The sequence below is a fragment of the Penaeus monodon genome, chromosome 42 (genome assembly GCF_015228065.2).
Source record: "Penaeus monodon isolate SGIC_2016 chromosome 42, NSTDA_Pmon_1, whole genome shotgun sequence".
NCBI lineage: Eukaryota > Metazoa > Arthropoda > Malacostraca > Decapoda > Penaeidae > Penaeus > Penaeus monodon.
Window position 1 is genome coordinate 9,578,445 of NC_051427.1, and position 18,684 is coordinate 9,597,128.

General features: G+C 37.4%; 1 protein-coding gene across 1 annotated transcript; it reads left to right on the top strand.

Moving 5' to 3' along the window:
* Window positions 1–7,528: 7,528 nt before the first annotated feature.
* On the top strand, window positions 7,529–17,806 carry LOC119599440 (facilitated trehalose transporter Tret1-like). Its single transcript, XM_037949219.1, has 10 exons — window positions 7,529–7,597; window positions 11,372–11,477; window positions 11,783–12,031; window positions 12,762–12,890; window positions 13,182–13,391; window positions 13,803–13,999; window positions 14,231–14,381; window positions 14,992–15,126; window positions 15,999–16,102; window positions 16,658–17,806. The coding sequence occupies exons 1-10, from the start codon at window positions 7,544–7,546 to the stop codon at window positions 16,856–16,858; spliced, it is 1,536 nt and encodes a 511-aa protein (XP_037805147.1). The 5' UTR covers window positions 7,529–7,543; the 3' UTR covers window positions 16,859–17,806.
* The last annotated feature ends 878 nt before the right edge of the window (window positions 17,807–18,684 follow it).

Below are 18,684 nucleotides of genomic sequence, written 5' to 3' on the forward strand. Positions count from 1 at the left end.
TTGCCCCTTTATCAAATCCCCCAAAAAGTTTAAACCCCCCCCTTCCCCCTGACCCCAGGCCCTCCTTTGACCCGGCCCCCGGGGAACACTGCAAAAAATACCCCCCCCCTCAAAAACCTATAGTACAGTACCAACAACCCAACCCTTAAGGAACTTTTCCCACTCCCCAGCAAGCCCCCAACTTAAACACCTCCTACCCCCAAAAACCCCAACATAAACCACCCCTCCCCCCCCCTTACAGCCTTATTTCCCACCTCCCCAAAAAACCTACCTCCCTCAACATTTATTTCCTCTTTGGGCCCGCCCCCCCGCCCTTCGCCTTCCCCCTATCTCTACAAAAATTTTGGGGGAATACCCCCCTTCCCAGGGGGCACCCAAAGGGGCCCGTTTTTTTGTGATCCCCCCCCACAGCCCCCTTTACTCTGACAAAAACCCTTCTTTTTCCCCAACTTTGTCCCAAAAAAAAAGGGGTAAAGCCTCTTTCCGAAACCGACCCGACCGCCCCCTTTCTTGTAAACATTTAAAAATCCAAAAACCAAAGGGCTATAAAATTAAAAAAACAAACCGACCTTATGGTAACCCCTCCTTCCCAAAACCCCCAACCCCAACCCCTCAATCTTGCCCCGGGAACATTTTCAATCTCCCCAGAAAATTCCCAATCTATGAAAAAGTTTGGGCCCAATTGTGGAGAAATCTACTTGCCTGTCTCACAACTATAAATCAACACCCATTTGAATGCACTCCTTTCCCCCCCAAGGTTTCATCGAAAGAACCTACAAACCCTACCCAAAAAATTCCCTTTCCCGTATACATACCTTCCCTTAAAAACGTCCCATAGGAGGAGAATCCCTCCCTTTTTCGTCCATCCACCTCCCCCGTCGTCCCCAAAACTTTTTGGCGTCTAGACCCCCAACCCAAACTTTTTTGCCGTTCCACGCCAATGCCCCCCTATGTGCCCAACCTGGCCAACCCGTCTAACTGCCCTGCACAATCACGCAAAAATTGGCCAACTGTGGGGGCCCCCCAAAAATAATGTTTTTTATGGGGGGCGGCCCCACCTACAAATTTAAAGTCTAAAGGTGGGCAACTCTCAATTAAAATTTGGGACTCACACTACGTAACCCGACAAAAGAAAGTCGACGGGGGTTTCTCTCTTACCCCCTTACTCCAAAATATTTGCTAAACCTATAAATTCTCCAACCCCCCCCCCCCCCACTTTCAAACCCCCCCCCCTCTTCTACCTCCTCCCTTTCCCCCAGTCAAACTCTTTTGCCATCCTAAATCCAGCACTCCAACTCTACTAAAAATATTTCAATAAACCACTAAAACCCCCAAAAACACCTTCCCCTCCCTCCTCGCATCCCCCGAAACAGCCCAGAACAAAGGGCCCACCCCCCTTTTCCCCCCTCCCAACACAATCACCTCCCCCTTCCCTTTGGGCTCCTTTTCTTTAACACCATCCTCTCTTCCCCCCCCCAAGAAATCCTTTATTCCCCCAAAAACCCCCCCAAAAAACCAACTCCTCGAAAAAAACCATTAAAAATTTTAAAACCCTACATAATAAAAAAACTGACACCAACCTCCAAATTTTAAACAACTGAAAACCTTTTCCACACCCCAAAGAAACTCCCTTATATCCATCCTCCTCCTAATGATATCCCCCCTACAAAAAAAAAAATCCTCCAAACCCCCCCCCAACCCCCACCCCATCCCCCCCCCCGCCCCCAACCTCGCCCACTTTAAAACCCTCCCACCATCCCCTCTCCCCTTCCACTCCCCCGGGATACACCGTAAATCCCTTATGTCAAAATTATCCCCTTCCTCAGACCCTCCATTTTCCTAAAAACCCTCCTGTAAACACCAACTCCCACACCTCTCCCCCATCTCAGACCTCCCAATTTTTTTCCCCCCACCCTTTTAGTTTCTTCCCTCCAAATCTCCAAAACTACTACAATATTAAAAGGTAAAGTAAAAACCTTCCTTCATTGGAATATTCGGGGGTTTCCCGCTCCCACGGGGGAAACCTACCTTCGTCATACCCTTTTCCCCTCTTATAATCCATCTTTTTGGTATGCCTTCAGGACCTTTCTTACACATCCTCCAATCCCAAAATCCCCAATTATCATTTTGTTTTTCCTCCCCCACTTTCCCCTTTTATGTCCTCCTTTCTTCAATCAAAAACCCTTTGTCCCCCCTCCCTTTCAAACCCCCGTCCCCCTTTCAAAAGTTTTTCCCCCATCTTTTCCCTTTATCGTTGGATCACAGTTTATTTCAGTCTACTTCTTTCCCCTTCCCCCCCCATTTTGGGCTTTTTTGCTTTTGAAAATCTAAATTTTTTAAATTCAACCACCTTTCCTCATATTTTTTGACTTTAACTGCCGCCAAAGCTCTAAGGGTTTTTCTGTCACAAACTCCCCAGGCCGAACTCTAGGCGCTTCCCCTCCCAGCTTTACCTACTTTCTAAATTAGATCGCCTTTTAAAAACACCCTTTTATACACGCAAAAGCAAACTTTTTCATGCAGGACCTCCTCTCTATGTTTTTCCCTTTTTCTTAAATTTTGATTTCCACTGGGCATTTAGCCACTTTTTCCCTATAGTACCAATTTCCCCGTTCTTTTTCTCCTACTTTATACTTTCCACTCCCACTTTCCCCCCGCTGGTGGGGTTTCAAGCCGACTGGCATCTTTCACTTCACCTCTGCTAAATTTTAACCCCTCCCTCCTCCCCCCACTCCATTTTTAGAAATGATACAGTATTTTTTTTTTTTTAATCGACCAGGTACCATTTTTCTCCAACAATTGTCCTCTCTAGGCATCGGGAAAACATGGGTGTCCCCTTTAAAAAGTCCTTCCTCTCCCAACGCCTTTCCAGTCAAAAATCGCCTCTTTCCACATCTCTTTTTTTTCCCCAAAACGAAGGTGTCCCCCCAAGGCAGTGGGCTCAGTACCACTTTATTCCTTCTTTTCTGTTAATGATATTGTTTTCCCGTTATAAACCCCCAGGGGCCCGGGGCTCACTATATGTTGATGATTTAACCCTTTATGCCTCTGACCATCCCTCCAATCTCAAACCCCTTTTTTCAATCGCAAAACTCTCATTTTCTTCCTGGGCCCCAAACCTGGCTTCCCCTTCTCTACCTCCCCAATCTTTTTTCCATTCTTTTCTCTCGCTCACAAAGGGGTAGGTTTCCCCTCCCCCACTCTTCTTATATTGGGACTCCACTCCAGCCGTTCCTCTGGCAAAAACCCAGGGGTATTTTTTACTCCAAACCCGTCCCCGGGGGAACCATATTCTTTCACTTAAAGAAAAAAAACTCCGGGCCCTCCCTTTGAATCTTAAAACTCTATCCCCTATAAAATGGGCTCAGTCGAAAACTCTCCTTTATCTTTTGTTTTCTTTTTATCCTCTCCCCTCTTTGATTATGGGTGCCATATCTACTCCTGTGCCTCAACTTCTCTCCCTTTCCCATCCCTTTATACAAACCATCCTTGGTCCTTTTTCCCTTTGGGAAAATAGGGGCCTTTCGCTCCTCCCCCTTGAAGGGCCCGTACACTGAATCAGGGATACCATTCTATCTCGACGTCCCGGGCCCCCCCCCTTTTTTTCCCATGCTATGTTCCCATTCCACCAATTTTTTCCCCCACTAAAATAATTTTCCCCCCCAACCCCTACTTCTTACCTTAGCTTTTATCTCCACGATTACCTCTCCCTTTTTCCACCGCATGGTACCCTCCTCTCCCATTCCCCTTTTCCCCCCTCTCCAACCTCCCCCCTTCTCCCGGGCCATTCCATCCCCCCATGGCTTTACCTCACCCCCATTTTGCTCTTCTGTTTTTCCCCCGACCCCCAAAAACAAATATCCCCCTACTGTCCCTTTTCACACATTTCCTTGACCATGGCCCCCAATCATTCCTCTTGGGATTCACGTATAACTGATGGCCCCCCAAATCCCCCCCCGGTGCTTGGTTTTTCAGTAACTTCCCAACTCGTCTTTTTAAATACTCCCTTCCCCCCTGAATCCAGTGTTCCCCTTTCTACAGAAAAATTTTGCACCCCTTTTTTCTCTAAAACACACTACTCACTCCTCCTCTTCCTCTTTCAATTTTTTTCTGACTCCCTAAAATCATTAAAATCTCATAAAATCAATACACACCAAACCCAACCCCCTTGTTTGGAAGATCCAGAACTGGGTTGGGTTTTACCTGTCCACACGGGCCAAAACAATCAAATTTTTCTGGGGGCCCAGCCATGTTTTGGGAACCCCGGGAATGAACCCGGCTTTCCTAGCCACGCCACCCCTTTTGTCCACATCAAAACCAACCCCCCGCTTCCAAGATCCCACCACGGTTTTAAACCCCCACTTTAAGACCCTTCCCTTTTATAAAACATGGGAAAACTTTTTGTTTAGCCCCCGGGCCCAATAAATTTCCCTTCTGAAAAATATCAATCTCCTCCTGGTCAAAATCCCTTTTTATCGGAAAAGACTTTTGGGGGCCGCTCTCGCCCGATTACCATTGGGCCCCACCCTTTTTAACAAAACTCCTATCTTATGTCACAAAAATATCCAACCCCTTTTTCCTTTGTAATGTTCCCCTTTCAAACCCACACATCCTATTTCGTGCCCACGTTTTTTAAAAACAACCCGTACCTCTACTTTCCCCCACCTATCCTCCCTTCACCGACCTCCCAACCTATCAGACATCCTTACAGAATCCCACACTTTCTGCTTCAACAACCTATTCTCTTTCCTCAAACGCATACATATCCCTCATCTAATCTAACTCCTTATCACACCCGACCCTAACCCTTTCACTCACCAATTCCTTTGCCCAGCTTAGACAACTAATCACTAACTCAACCACCCTTCCCTAACATTAACTATAGTGCTACATGACCTTAGATGTCTAGCACATTTCTCTTGCTTTTAACCATTAACCATTAACCATTCATAAAGTTGCCAAGAGTGTCATCACGTGAAAGGGAAAGGGGGGGAGGGGAGTATTCTATATGAGCTGACCATCCCTCATAATTTCCAGTGCCGCCGCCCCCCTCGTCTCATTTTTACACAAACTAGCTAAAAAAAAGAAAATAGATAAAATAGATATTCATGAGTCACAGTGCCCCCCTTCCCCCTCTCCCCTTTACCTCACTATTCTAAAACAAGATAAAACAATCAATAAATAAAATGACCCTGAGTGTTCACCTTCCCCCAGTATTCTGAAATGATATGCCCTCCTATTAAATTAATTCTTGTAATCACTCATGTCACCCGGGAGATAGTAACGTGACCAGATAAAGATTTAGGTGAGATGTGGAGGGTTTTCAAGAGATAATCACGTGACCAAATACATATACAGTAACAAAAACAAACAGAGTAGAGACAACAAATAAACAAGTAGATTATCAAAATATAAAGAACAAGGGCCAGAGAGGAAGGAGAGGGAAGGACAGAATACATTCGACATGAGGTTATAAAAGACATAACAAACAAACATTAGACACACGGTGAAGTCACGTGACCAAGTACGTGTTTGTTGACAAATAAACAATAAAAAAAAAAAAATAATAATATAGTATGACCATAATGACGATTAAGATTACGCTAGGGGTTATGGGTGATAGATAACGAAAAATAAATATTTTACTGTTTTTGCACAAACATCAGTCACAGACGGTGAAGTCACGTGGCAAAGTACGTTTTTTGTTGAAAAAAAAAAAAAAAAAAAAAAAAAAAAAAAAAAAAAAATATATATATATATATATATATATATATATATATATATATATATATATATATGTACACACACACACACACACACACACACACACACACACACACACATATATATATTATATATATATATATATATATATATATATATATATATATATATACATATATATATATATATATATATATATATATATATATATATATATATATATATATATATATAATAGTATGACTATAATGACAAATAAGATCATATACTAGTATTATGGATGATAACCTAATTGTCCTAAAACCAAATATTTTACTGCATTTGCATAAGTTACTAGACTCACATCCAGATTCCCACCCTGCTATATTGGTATTGTTGAAGTTATTCATATAGCGGTGATACTGACAATTATAAGTGGTAAAGATAATACAGCAATTATAGAGGATAATAATAATGACCGTGATAATGACAATAACAGTGATGCGAATGATTATGAGAAAGATATGATATTCATAATGTGATTATTCACTAATTACCGCGACCATTCCTGTTATATTTCACAAATAGTTATCGATATGAATATATTGATAGCTAAAGGGTTTGAAGATGCAATCTGGTTCTAGAAAAAAATATATATACTTATTATTTCTATTACTATAGTAATAATGATAACAGTAATAGTAATTACAAGAACAGGAATAATAATAACTTGTTGTTATTATTATTATTACTATTATTATCATTATAATCATTATTGTTATTATCATTATTATAATCATTATTATTAGTATCATTATAATTATTGTTGTTGTTATCATTATCATTATTATCATATATGGGAAGGGTAATATTTTAGTATTTATACACTTGCTGCCTAACAGAATGTATACAAATTCGAATGTATTGTTCTGATTGTGACTCTGAACTTCGACAGTATTTTTTCGGGTATTTTCTTGAAAAAAAAAAAAAAAAAAAAAAAAAAAAAAAAAAAAAAAAAAAAATATATATATATATATATATATATATATATATATATATATATATATATACATATGTGTGTGTATATATGTATGTATGTATAGGGGGTTGGGTGGAGGAAAAAGAAGCGTAGCAGAAGTACAGAATTAGGGGAGAAGGGAGATGTCGAATGAGGGCAGGGAGAAGAGGAGGATCGAGGAGGCCTTATACCACCCTACACGTAAGACCAAATTAACTTGCAAAGATTAAGCGAACCCAAGGGGGAAACAGTCTTGTTACAAAAATGATAATATATAACATCACAATAAACAATAGTATCAGTAACAAATAAACCAAGAATGAGGAGAGAGAGAGTGAAGAAATAAATCTTATAGCACCTCTGACATAACAGTCTCATCGATACTACCCCAAGAAAGTCTGATTAACCATGACACGCTTGAAAACAGGCACGTGTGTGAGTAAGCTACTATAAGAAATCTCGAATTCACAATGACTTGATTAGAGTGGTGGGGGAGAGGGGGGGGTTAAGAGGGAGAAAGTGGGGGGGAGCAGAGCGGAGGAGGGGATGCAGGGAGGGAGGTGGAGGAAGAGAGGGTGAAAGGAGAGAATAAGAGAACCAGGGGACGAGACGAGGAGGAGGGGGGGGAGGTCAGAGACAGAATGGGGAGAAGAGATAAGAGCAAAGTAGCAAATAGAAGAATGGGAGAAGAGAAAGAGGAAAAGGGGTGTGAGGAGACAAAGAGGAGGAGGTGAAAAGAGGCCTAGGAGGGAGGGCAGTGGAGGAGGAGGGGGGTCCGGGAGCGAATCAATCACAAGGTATGTAAGAGGGCACCCGCCGGTCATGGCAGTCAGTAGGTCTTTGACTACGACTCAAACTCCACGAACCACCCAACAGGTTAGTCGAAATCGATACTTATTTACCAGCCGGTTGCGAAAATTTAAGGAAATATATATTTTTAAAAATCTTTTGAGTTACAGTTCAGGATTATTTATTTTTTTCTCCAAAGTGTGATCATTATAATGTCGAATATTATTAGTCGAAATCGAAATTATTTCCAGTCAGTCGCGAAAATTTAAGGAAATCGATTTTTGAAATCTTTTGAATATATAATTCATATAGATTTGTTGGTATGATCATTATCATATCTATCATTCTATATTGATTTGTGTGTGTGTGTGCGCTCACGATAATATCGAACATCATTACTGTAATCATATAGACTTTAACTGCAGAACCAAATATTGCAATTATTTCAAGTCTCGTGATTGGATCATCGCCGCTGCCGGATGTAGGAAAACCCATCGGCTCAAAGTCTCGTACGCTTGAACAAAACCAGCTGTCTCATACACGAGAGTTTGTTTACATCTATAAAAAATATGATTATATAGTAATTGAGATTTGAATGGCTTACACTTGATGCCACGCCATATGCTAGAATTATTATTATTATTATTTTTTTTTTTTGTTTATATATATATTTTTTTGTGTGTGAGCATTATAAAATCGAATATTATTCTTGTAATAATTGTTGTCATTATTACTATAATTATATAGCTATAATTGTTATTATTATGATTATTATTAGTTACCCGAGAGAAGGTTACTCTCTCTTTCATTCTATCTCTCTCTCTCTCTCTCTCTCTCTCTCTCTCTCTCTCTCTCTCTCTCTCTCTCTATATATATATATATATATATATATATATATATATATATATATATATATATCCTTTGAGCTACAGTTCATGATTTTCTTTCCAGTTGTGATGATTATGATATCTAATATTATTACTTTTATTACTATTATCATTATCAAAGCTGTTAAGTCGATTTAAAAAAAAATTGACCTAAGCTTCAAAATTTCATGATTTTTAAAAATGTGATCATTATATCTTGTGTTGCTATTGTCACTACTCTTATCTTTGTCATTGTTCTTATTATATAATGACTGTTATTATTATGATTATTATTACTATTATTTTTAATGTATTTAAAACACGAGAAATACGAAAATTGAAAAAAAAAACAGGTAAAATTAAAACGAAACAAAATTAAGAATAAATTGGAGAAAGACAGAGAAACTAGAACTAATGAAAATTATCAGATATATTTCACCATGATTTTTTTTTTTTTTTTTTTTTTTTTTGATTTTTTTTTTTTTTCATCGTCAACAATTCTGAAGTGTAACCTCCTATGCCGAAATCGGGTCGTGGATCTTAAAAAATCTGAAAATCACAGCTATATTTGAAGAGGAGGAGTATGTAGGTCTTTCATCTTGGCAAGAACGAAAATTGCGTCATTTTATGGTGTGTCTGGTTTCTTTACTATGAATAATTGTATTAATGTTACTGCTATTATTAATACTGGTGCTACGACTTCTATTACTACTACTATTACTGGTCCTCCGACTCCTATTACTACTACTATTACTGGTGCTACGACTTCTATTACTATTACTATTACTGGTACTACGACTTCTATTCTTACTACTATTACTGGTGCTACGACTTCTATTACTACTACTATTACTGGTGCTACGACTTCTGTTACTACTACTATTACTGGTGCTACGACTTCTGTTACTACTACTATTACTGGTGCTACGACTTCTATTACTACTACTATTACTGGTGCTACGACTTCTGTTACTACTACTATTACTGGTGCTACGACTTCTATTACTACTACGACTCCAGATATTATTCCAACTGCAACAATGACTCCGATTGCTAATTTTTGCTACTACGACTACTGATTTTGCTACTACGGTCATAGTTGCCACTACTACTATGACAAACTTACCAAGAGAGAGAGAGAAATTGAGATGTAGGTGAAGAGGGGAAAAGAGAGAAACGCATATACATTTTATCAAAATATATGAAATTCAACGAAATTTGAGAAAGTGAGCTTCACCCAGAGGATTTTTTTTCTTTTTTTTTTTAAATAGAAAGCAACTTTAATGAAACTTGTCAATAATAGATATGAGGTGGTGATATTACATTTATATACTTGGAAAATGCACATGAAATGGAAGGTTAACACGAAAAAATTCTAATCCCTCTCTCTTTACTTTTCTATCTTTCTGTTGCTACTCTCTCTCTGTCTATCTCTCTCTTAAGTTACCTCATCCTTTTGAGATGTAAGCCTCTCTCTCTCTCTCTCTCTCTCTCTCTTAAGTTACCTCATCATTTTGAGAAATAAGCTTTTGTCTCAATAAAGACTCTATCTCTATCCCTCCCTCCCTCTCCTCTCTCTCCCTCCCTTCCCCCCCTCTTCCTCCCTCCTTCCTTATCAGTTCTTTGTATGGTACTATAACGGCAAGATAAGACACGATAGCTCCTCAGCACTAATTGAAGATAAGCCCGCGGCGCTTGACAGTGGTTTCGAAGTCGTATGTGGGACTTCGTGAGGCTTCGAAAAGAATTACATCATTAAATGTCAAGTATATTTCATATCTCGAACAGTTACATTTTCTTTCTTTTTATTCTTGTATCTACATCAGTTTTATCTTTTTTTGTATTATATCGAGGACTTTACTGTCACATCCTTACTGTATTGTATATCAGTTTTTTTTTAAATCATATCTTGATAATATATATGTATATATACAATTTTTCATAAATATCTTCATTATTAACAGTTATAGCTTGTAAATATTTATTACTATTGCATCATTTTGTATTTCACATTATTTTTCATTTACATTTTTCATACATTATTTTATATTACATATCATAATTACAATTATTTCTTTAATTATATACAATTTCCGCTGTATTGTTATATCCTTGTGTTAATGAATGTAGTGTTAATTATTCATATTGGGCATTTTGGTATTATTTTTATTATCGTATTAGTATTATCATGAGCATGGTATTATATAGGTTAGTGTGTGTGTGTGTGTGTGTGTGTGTGTGTGTGTGTGTGTGTGTGTGTGTGTGTGTGTGTGTGTGTGTGTGTGTGTGTGTGTTAATGTGTAAGTGTATGTGTTCTAACAAATCATACCGATATTTGAACATTATTTAACATGACTTAAATATTAGAAAACAGTAGATATTATGATAAAATCTTAATATTTGATGATCAAAAGTTACTTGTAACCAGACAAACAATTAATATTTTACGGTCATTAAGCTCCCATAATACCGACAAAATAATCGATTGTTTTTACCATCAATTAACAATTATTAAGGAATTATAAAAAAAAAACTCATGATGGTAGTAAAGATAATAATTAAAGAAATAGCTATAACTTTGATAGTGATGATCATAGCATAATGATAATGATAGTGATCATAATAATGGTTGTTAAGTATTAGTAAAAATGATCATGATGATAAGGCCATGATGTTGCTGATAATCATCATTATTTTAAAGATGTAATAATAATACGAGATCTATAATGATAAAAAAATCAATAATTACGACAATAATATTTACTAATCAGAAGAAAAAATGATAATGATAAACAAAATTACAAGTTAATAACGACAATAACATTTCATAAAAGAACAATTATAAAGATGAAATAATAAAAAAAATCTTTCTCTCTCTCTCTCTCTATGTTGTATGTCTATGTGTGCGCGCACGCGCGCGTGAGGTGTGTGTGTACCATCCATCCATTCATCTATATATGCATCTATCAATATATCTCTTGTTCCAACATCACAGGTGACAGCACTACCAGACATCATGGCGGAGGTGGGGATGTCATCCGCTGATCTCGTAAATGATGCGAAACCTGCTCGGGCTACGCAGTACATCGCTGCTATATCAGGTTGGGATGATACTGATGATCAGTATGATGATGAAAGTGATTACAATGAGAGTAATGATGATGGTAGTGATGGCAGTAATTAGGATATTGAAAATAATGATACCAATAATAATGAAAAATATAATGATAGTGATACTAATAATAGCAAAACAATAACAATAATAATTTTAATATTGGTAACATTAATATTTTCAAGAGTAATAATAATAACAGCATTAACAATGGCACAGATCTTAAAGGGCGAAAACTCTTCCCTTAACACTCCGATATTGGCGCTCAAACCTGCACCTCTTCTCCCCAAACAGCAACGATGGGAGCCCTCTGCTTCGGCACAGTTCTCGGTTACTCCTCCCCAGCGGGCATCTTACTGACCAGCAACTCCACCGACAGTTCCCTGCAGCTGACCACCGTCGAAAACAGCTGGTTCTCCTCGTCAGTCAACCTCGGGGCTCTCGTAGGAGGTCCAATCGGCGGCCTCTGTGTCAACGCCATCGGCCGGCGGGGAACCATGCTGGCCTTGTTCCCGTTCTTCTTCGGGTCCTGGGTGATCATCGGTGAGGGGGGACTCGTGTGTTTGTTAGTGGAGTGCGGTCGATGGTGCTTATTTTTGTATTCATTTTATGTTTGTCTTATTTTTATTTTTTATTTTTTTTTTTTCTTCATATTTTTCCTCTTCGGGTCCGGGTGATTATCGGTGAGGGGAGACTCGTGTGTTTGTTAGTGGGATGCGGTCGATGGTACTTAATTCTGTATCATTTTGTGCTTATTCATTTTTTTTATTTTTTCTTATTACGGTATCTACGTATGATGTTAGTGTGATGTGATTGGTGGGATTTTTATTTATTTATTTATTTTTTTATCATTATTATTATTTTTTTTATAAAATTTTCTTTTATTATTTTTTGGGGGAGGGGGCGCATCAATAAAGGGGGTGTCTTGTTTATGTTCTAAATGCAGTGTGATTGATGCAATTTTTAAAATTTATTTGTGCGCATGCGTTGATTCTATTCTATGCATATATATGTATATATATATATATATATATATATATATATATATATATATATATATATATTTCATATAGTTTTTTTGTTTTTTTTAGGGGGATGTTCAGTAAGGATGGTCTCGCTTATGTTGTTAATGTAATGTTATTGATGGTATTTATGTATTTATTTATACTTTTATATTTATCTTACACTTCAACTAACTAGATTTCTAAACAGTACATATTTACTTATCATTTACAAATATCCAACTGTAAAAAAAATGCACTATTTTCCCCAGCTCTCGGTCAAAACTTCGCCATGCTCTTGGTGGGTCGCATCATCGCTGGACTGTGCACAGGGGTAGTGTGCATAGCAAGTCCCACCTACATCGGAGAATTCGCCTCTGCTGACATCCGGGGAACGTTAGGTAGGCCTACGTGGAATTTGAGTTTAAAGTTGATTTAAAAATCTTTTTTCCCCTGTGTGCGCTGTGTTCATCTCATCCTGTCAGTGTCTGTTTGTTCTGTCTGTGTGTGTGTGTTTTTCTCTCACTATTTCTCTCCTCCCTTTCTTCCTGCCTCCCTCCCTCTCTCTTTCTCTTCGTAAAACGAAAATATTCCTCTGTTGATCATCATCTACATGAACATAAATACTATACACAAACGCATATATAAGTATAGGTGAGTCTTTTATTTATATCCAATTTCCCCGACTACAGGCGCAGGTTTCCAGCTGATGGCGGGGGTTGGCATTCTCTACGCATACATCTTTGGTGCTTTTATAAACAGCTGGCAAATACTCGCAGTTGTGTGCGCTGTCCCGACAATCCTTTTCTGCGTGTTAATGGTCTTCTCAAAGGAGTCCCCGAGTTACCTGCTCTCTAAGGGGAAAGATAAGGAGGCCCAGGAATCTATGCGATACTTCCGAGGTAAATTTTGATTAGAAACAACAAGGTGTAAGAGAAATGTAGATGGAAATTCAAATGATTGATCTATTTTGTGATACAAAATATCCTTTAATTCATGATTCTCGTACTAATGTGCACATTAGAGTGAACTAGCAACTCATTCTGGACTTTTGAGCACTCCGATTCACCAACTCTTTTTAAATCTACTCAGCTGACACTCATGTTTATATATCATGTATATTAGACCTCACATGAAATATTTCTTATTATTAAAATTTTGTTTGTTCACTATAACTGTCATTTTTTTTCTGAAAAGGGAGTTAGCGAATCGAAGCCTTCCAGAGTTTGCAAAGAGTTACCAGATTTTTCCTTTTCTGAGAATGGATGAAGTAAAGTCGCCCTAAAGATGCTAATATTCTTGTTCTCTCCCAGGACCTGACTACAACATCCAGCCGGAGATGCAGATGCTGAAACAGAGTCTCGAAGACTCCAGAGCGAACAAAGCTTCTTTCTCAGACCTGAAGCAGGCGTACATCTTGAAGCCTCTCCTTATCGCCGTTGCACTCATGTTATTCCAGCAGCTCTGTGGCGTCAACGCTGTTCTCTTTAACTTGAAGGCTATCTTTTCGGTAAGGGAGGGGTGGGTCACACGGTTGTCTGTGTTCTCTTCGTTCTCTCTCTCTCTCTCTCTCTCTCTTTACTTTTCTTTTTGTTTGTCTCTCTCTCATTCTCTCTTTTTACCTTCCTGTCAGTCTCTCTCATTCCCTTTCTCACAGACACACACATAATAACCATTTTCCATATCGAACAATCACAAAGTACACAAAATACTCAGCTCTTCATTATCTCTTCCATTGCAGGAGTCAGGAACAGACCTCTCCGATGACGTCAGTTCCATCATCGTCGGTGTAGTTCAAGTTCTGGCCACTGTTGTCGCTAGTGTGCTTATGGACAGAGCTGGTAGGAAATTTCTTCTGATCACATCTTCGGCAGCCATGACAGTTGCTCTCGGTATGTATGCGTTGAATATGATTTTTATTATATTATTATTATTATTATTATTATTTAGTTTATTATTTCACATTTCCAAAGGCCTACGTCATCAACACGGTACCGCTCCCCCTTCCTTAACATTCTTTCAAAGACCTTTAAATTGTTGACACACATATTCCCGATTTTTTTTTCTCCAAAATGTTAACATATTTTCCTTTAAAAAAATAATCTTGTAAACTGTTGATTCATATTTCCCGCCACAATCTCTCTCTCTCTCTCTCTCTCTCTCTCTCTCTCTCTCTCTCTCTATATATATATATATATATATATATATATATATATATATATATATATATTTTTTTTTTTTTTTTTTTTTTTTTTTTTTTTTTTTTTTCTTCTTCTTCTTCTTCTCCTCCTTCTTTTTTGTAAAGAACTACATATAAATATTCGAACTTCTCTATATTCCCAAAATAACATCCCAACGTCGTCTAAAATTCCCAGACCACATTTCCCCGCCAAAAAATCAGAAAACAATTAAACTATCACAATAGACAAATAACAACAACAACAACAAAAATAAACAGACAAATAAATAATTGGATAAAAATGCTAAATCTCTATCAAACAGTGGGTCTCGGTGTCTTCTTCTACCTGAAAGACAATGGTGACGTCAGTGCCCTCGGATGGCTCCCTATTACGTCATTGATGGTCTTCATTGCGGCATTCAGTTTCGGCTTCGGACCTATCCCTTGGCTCATGATGAGTAAGTGTAATGAAAAATACAAATGTAATCGACTGTATGAGTGTTTGAGCAAGTTTAATCTTGTGCATGAGTAAGTATAGTTAAATGTATGAGTAAATGTAATCCTGTGCATGAATAATTAAATTTAGATGAGTAAATTTAATGCAGCGTATAAGTAAGTATAGTTAAATGAGTAAATTTAATGCAGCGTATGAGTAAGTATAGTTAAATGTATGTATGTAATCCTGTGCATAAGTATAGTCGAATGTATGAGTAAGTAATCGAATGTTGTAAGTATATGAGCAAGAAGTTTCAAGCTTATGAGTGTCAAGAAGTAATAAGTGTACGAGCAATGAGTAAGGGGGTCTCACGGGTAACAAGTACATGGCTAAGCGTAATTCAGTGTAAGAAGAGTATGAGCGTGTGTGTGTGTCACTCATAGGTTTTGCTATTCTCAACGCTTCATTTGATATAGGTTTATTGCAATGTGCGTAAGCCTAATATGTTACAACACATTGCGCATTTCAATGTTCTCTTGATTTATATGTCATATGAGCACATTCCTTCTTGCATACAATATAGGTACCTTATATACAATATATGAATGCTTTCTTATACATAATATGAATACATTCTTATATACAGTATGTATACATTTTAAACACAATAAGCATACATTTCTTATATAAAATATAAATATATTATTTCACACAATAAGATCACATCCCTATGTATAATACAAATATATCCCTATATACAATACAATTCTAACGTAAAATACGAATACAGTCTTACGCACAACAAGAAAGCATCCTTATCTGCAATACGAATGGATTCCAGTAGCCATTCTAATAATACAATGACATATTAATCAAATGACTTCTCACTTTCAGGCGAACTTTTCACACCCAACGTTCGTGAAGCTGCCGGCGGGCTGAGTACAATGACAAACTGGGGAATGTCTTTTATTGTCACGTACTTCTTCGAGAGTATGCGGGTAAGTTTCCGTTTTCTTTAGTATATTTTTGTTGGGGGTGATTATTTTGTGTTGGTATTGTTGTTGGTGTATATGGTGTTGGTGCTATTGTTCATGTTATTATTTTATAGTATTATAGTTGTTGTTTTTCTTGCGGTTATTAATATTTTTTTCTTTTTCTTTGAGGGTTCCGTTTTATTTTCTTTTTTTGTATATTTTTGTTCTTATTTTTTGTATTACAATTATAGGCGTTCGTGCTTGCTATTGTTATTCTTGCTATTATTATTGTTGTTGTTCTTGTTATTATAGCTGTTCTTATTGTTATTTTTATTGATCTTATTGTAAATTACCTTTTTTTCTTGGAAGTCCTTTGCTGCCTTAATACATATACATTTCACACGGCTTATCATCCTTAATAGTAATAATATTTTTTCTTATTATATATCTCCCAACAAATGTATTTACAATAACTAGCCTTCGTATTGACAGCCATCTCTTCATCTTTATCAGCGTGCTCTTGTTTCTCCTTTTCGTATGACAAAGTACTTTAACCAGTTCTTCCTCCTCCTCCTTCAGGATGCCATCCACGAATACGGTGTGTACTGGCTCTTCGGTGGTATCTGCGCCGTCAGCTTGGTCTTCTGTGTCCTGGTGGTGCCGGAGACGAAGGGAAAGACCCTGCAGGAGATCACGGCGCTCTTTGGGGGTCCTGCCACGTCCCCTACGCCCGCCAGACCTTCATCGCCTTCGTCAGCGTCCGAGAAACAGAAATGGTAGACATGAAGGATCTACTCGTCGCGGTTGGTTGAAGGATCAGCTGGTCACGGATGGTTGGAGGATCTGCTCGTGATGAATCGCCGCAGAATCTTCTAGGCCAAAGAATTACTCAGGGATCATCAAGGGTCGGGAAAGAGATCCTTGGGCTCGAAGGCTAACGCTGAGACTTGAGATGGAAGAATCCTTGAGAAACGGAAGGCATTGAGGGTTTTCCCCAAGCACGGATGGAATGGACTTATACAAAGGCAGTCGATTGACTTTAAGATTTCTTTCCTTGTTTAATGGCAAATTAAATAATTTACGACACAAAAACCCAAAGATCCAGCATAAAACAGCAAGCTGGCCTTGGTAAAGAGAAGAGAAGAATCACAGTGCATGACGACCATATCCTAAATGACCCGTGCTTTCCTGTTAAAGTCTAACTGCTACCAACACTAACTTTCATTTGTGAACAGAATATTTCTGAATGCAACAGACCGATGTGTTATGTATGAAATGAACTAGGTAAATATTGCAATATAAGGAAATATAATATTTGCATATATCGCCATGTTCACTATGAAGGTAATTTTAGACTACTGGCACTTTAATCTTAACCATTTTCTCTATCAAATATCACGTTACTGCTTTATTGTAATATATCTTGCCTTATTTATGTAACTACCCCTCCCCCTTTTTATTGCCTACATCCATGCTGACATTTCAATAATTTATTCACGAAAATCTCACCATTTTAGAAGTAGTGTTTTTCCAATTGTAAATATCTGTTAAATAGGATAGCCGTTGTACAGACGCTCTCGTTTTCTGTTGTAGACGAGATGCAGACTGAACACCGAACTGGTTAAGTTATATGTTAATTAATATATTGCTGACTTGAACATTTTGTTACCCACAGAGATATTTAAGTAATTCGAAAAACGAATAAATAAAAAGAAATGTCAAACTAAATATTTTGTAATTTTTAGATATATAAAACGGTATTTTGAGCGAAATTACACCTAATATTAACCTACACGTCGATACAGGAATGTGTGTATGTGTGTGTGCTTGTGCGTGCGTGCGCACATATAAATATATTTATATATATTTCCGTAATAGTCTTCTGACCATTCAAACACATTCTGTAAACAAAACATGAATCTGTTTGAGATACTCCCCGCATCTCATTCATCATGGAACATTTTTTGGAGGCCTGAATATGCCCAAGGCTAAAGCATAAATTATATAATAGAAACTTTAATGACTATTGTTGGCTGTGCATGACATACTGAAAATGCGTTAATATGAAACATTTTGATACTAAAGCTTATACTATCATTATCTATGCCAGTATTGTAGATTTTCAAGATAAATATTTTGTTGCAAGAGCATAACGATTTTGTGAAATGTATATGTTTTCCCATATTACCTAAGTATTGAGATATTTCTTAGGATATATATATGTATGTATATATATTAATACATGTATATATATGTATATATATATATATATATATATATATATATATATATATATTATATATATATATATATATATATATATATATATATATATATATATATATATATATATATATATATATATATATGCACACAGAGATGCAAATACATTTAGTCTAGCACTAGGTGCAATAATATCCTCATAAACACCCTCATCATTGCTGAATAATGCAACATAGAGTGCAGCATCAAACATGACCTTCCCATTTTGTTCCATTTCAATTCAGGCCGAGGCGCTCCGTAAGCTCATCAGTGGCGCGCAGTTGTTTATATATGACTCCGCCTCCACAAACAAGGGCGGAATCATGGGAAAGCGTAGCACGGCA